Source organism: Egretta garzetta, unplaced genomic scaffold (assembly GCF_000687185.1).
Source record: "Egretta garzetta isolate BGI_Z169 unplaced genomic scaffold, ASM68718v1 scaffold732, whole genome shotgun sequence".
Classification (NCBI taxonomy): domain Eukaryota; kingdom Metazoa; phylum Chordata; class Aves; order Pelecaniformes; family Ardeidae; genus Egretta; species Egretta garzetta.
The window spans coordinates 175,467-177,928 of NW_009259029.1; the positions used below are offsets into that span (position 1 = coordinate 175,467).

The 2,462-nt window shown below is 58.9% G+C and overlaps 1 protein-coding gene across 1 annotated transcript in view; it reads left to right on the forward strand.

Annotated features, from left to right (window-relative positions):
* Positions 1-1,462: 1,462 nt before the first annotated feature.
* Positions 1,463-2,462, forward strand: part of SLC19A1 (solute carrier family 19 member 1) — a 2,582-nt gene continuing 1,582 nt past the window's right edge. The window contains 3 exon segments of the mRNA XM_009634688.1: positions 1,463-1,639; positions 2,384-2,460; position 2,462. The exon segment at position 2,462 is cut by the window's right edge and continues 658 nt beyond it. Of these exon segments, the coding sequence (XP_009632983.1) occupies positions 1,463-1,639; positions 2,384-2,460; position 2,462 (255 nt within the window).

A 2,462-nucleotide genomic window follows, 5' to 3' on the forward strand; every position in this document is an offset into this window, starting at 1 on the left:
CCCCAGGCAGGCACGGCATGGCATGGTGCCGAGGCGGGCATTCGGGGGGTGTTTAGCCCCCGCTCCTTGCCCCTTGCCCTTCCCAGCACAGTGGGAGGGCTGCAGTGCTCTATCCGGAACCCAAGCTGGCACAGGCTCTAGGTGATAACTGAGCACTGAATCCCTGCCCCTCTCCTCAGGGACCTGTTCAAGAGGTAGGGTCTGTGAGCTCCGGGACACGTGCATTTTGGTAATGCTCAGGCACTGGTGCTGAAATCCCATGGGAATGCTGGTAAGTCCTCACTGGGGCAAATGGGCACCCCGCTTCCTACTGCCACTTTTGGTTTTGATCATGACCAGCTTTCCCCTGCCAGCACCGGTGCTGGCTCGTTTCCCTATTAGCCACATGCATTATCTGGGGGGGCTCTTCAGAGGTGAGCCCCCAGTCTCGCCACGCAGAATGGCAGCAGGGGGGCACGGACTGAGACCATGGACTTATTTTTTAATGACCATAATTAGTCATTCTGCAATTAGCAGGGTAATCGGGTTTCTAGACCTTGCTCCCGAGCATAGATTCGCACACGTGGATTTTTATGGCTTGAAAAGTGCCATCAGTGACGTGTGATGGGAGTAGGGAGCACTGGCAGGACACCCAGGCCAGACCTTCTCCCTTCCCTGCCTTCATCCCGTGACTGCTAATCAGGCCTCCACAGTGCTGCCAGCTTTCCTGTGGCCAAACCTCAGGATTTGAGCATTTAATCCCCCTCATGGCATTTTGCACTCTCCCCAGGCTGGGTGATGCTGCCCGAGCATCCCATCCCACTCGGGCAAGGGACTGCCAAGAGGCAGTCGCTTGCCTGTGACTCGGCTAAAGTCCTGCCGACCGTCCAGCTAATGTGTAACACGGACGGCCCCACGCCTGGTGTGCACATTAACTCGCTCTCTCAGCTGGTGTGGTCCCTGTGGCTGCTGCCATCTTCCTCCGGAGCATCCCTGGCACAAGACATCCACATCCCTCTGCCCCGGGGTCTGCAGTGGAGCATCTCGGCTCAGAGGGAAGCATCACTTCGGAGAAGGGGTAAAACCCCACTGACTCTTAAAAGGGAGAAAAAGGAGGTGATGGGAGCCGAGGGTACCCCACTGCAGAGCCAGGCACTTCGTGCATCCAGGCTCTTCTATATGTGATTTACAAATGCCACCCGAAATGGGCCCCCCTGGCTTTTGCACAGCAAGACGCGCGGCTGCTTTTCTTCTTTTGAGAACATCTCCTGGGGAGAAGGTAGTGGTATTTATTTGCCTTGCAATTATGGAGGAATTTGAGCCTGTGCCAAATGCTGCTTTCTCCCCAGAAACTGCAGCGACGTGGCTTTCGATGTGTTGGAGAGCGCCTGCAGCCAGAGAGGGGCTGCCTGGCCCAGCAAAGCCCATCTAGCTGACAGTCCGTGGGATAACGCTGCCGTCCCGCTGCAGAGCTGGCAGAGCCATGCCTGAGAAGGATGACGACACCAAAAAGCCGGCATCGGAGACGGTGCCGGACCAGCGCTGGAAACTACAAGTCTTCTACCTCTGCTTCTACGGCTTCATGACGCAGATCCGGCCCGGGGAGAGCTTCATCACCCCGTATCTCCTTGGGACCAGACAGAACTTCACACAGGCAGAGGTGAGCCGCGGGCAGCCTGTCCCCCCTGGTGTCCTACTTTCCAGTCATGATCACCACTCTGGGGCTGGCCAAAGCATCCTCCTGCAGTCCTGGGGCATGGAAGGGTACAGGCGTGCTGCGTCCCGGGCAAGGCGGCGTGTGGTGATGCATGGCGGTGCTTTTGGGGGGGGAGAAGATGGTGTGGTATCGGTCCAGCTGGCAGCATGCCCCTGTCTCACTGGGCTGCAAGGTCACCCTGTCCCTTAAGTCCCAGGCTCAACTTTCCGCACCATAAGACCTTGTGCCCAGGCTGGCAACCAGTTTTGGGGGGTGGTGCCTGACACCTGCCTGCTGGGCAGCCAGTGAGATGGCAGGGGGGTACCAGGCTGGGAGAAGCACCATCACATCTCGCTGAGAAGACCCTTCCATGCTGGCGCAGTGCGGGATACAGGGCTGGGCACAGCACTGGGCTGCTGGCAACGATGGGGTTAGACGAGGAAGGGCCACATGTTGTTGTCCCCAAACCAAGGGACACTGGCTCTGGTCCCAGCAGGCTGCTGCATCCGTGGGATTGCTGCGTTCCCGACACTGGAGGGGGCTGGGGCTCAGCCAAGTCCCCAGCTGAGCGTGCCGTGGGCCACATTCCTCCCCAAGGAGGTGCTGCGATGGGGGTCAGCAGTTGGTGCCTATCCAAACCATGCTTCTCCGGGCCGGGGGCATCCCCCAGGCCTGGGTCCTGTGCTCAGCCCCTTGCATACCTGGCAGGTGACCAACATGATCATGCCGGTGCTGACCTACTCCTACATGGCTGTGCTGGTGGCCATCTTCCTGATGGAGGACTACA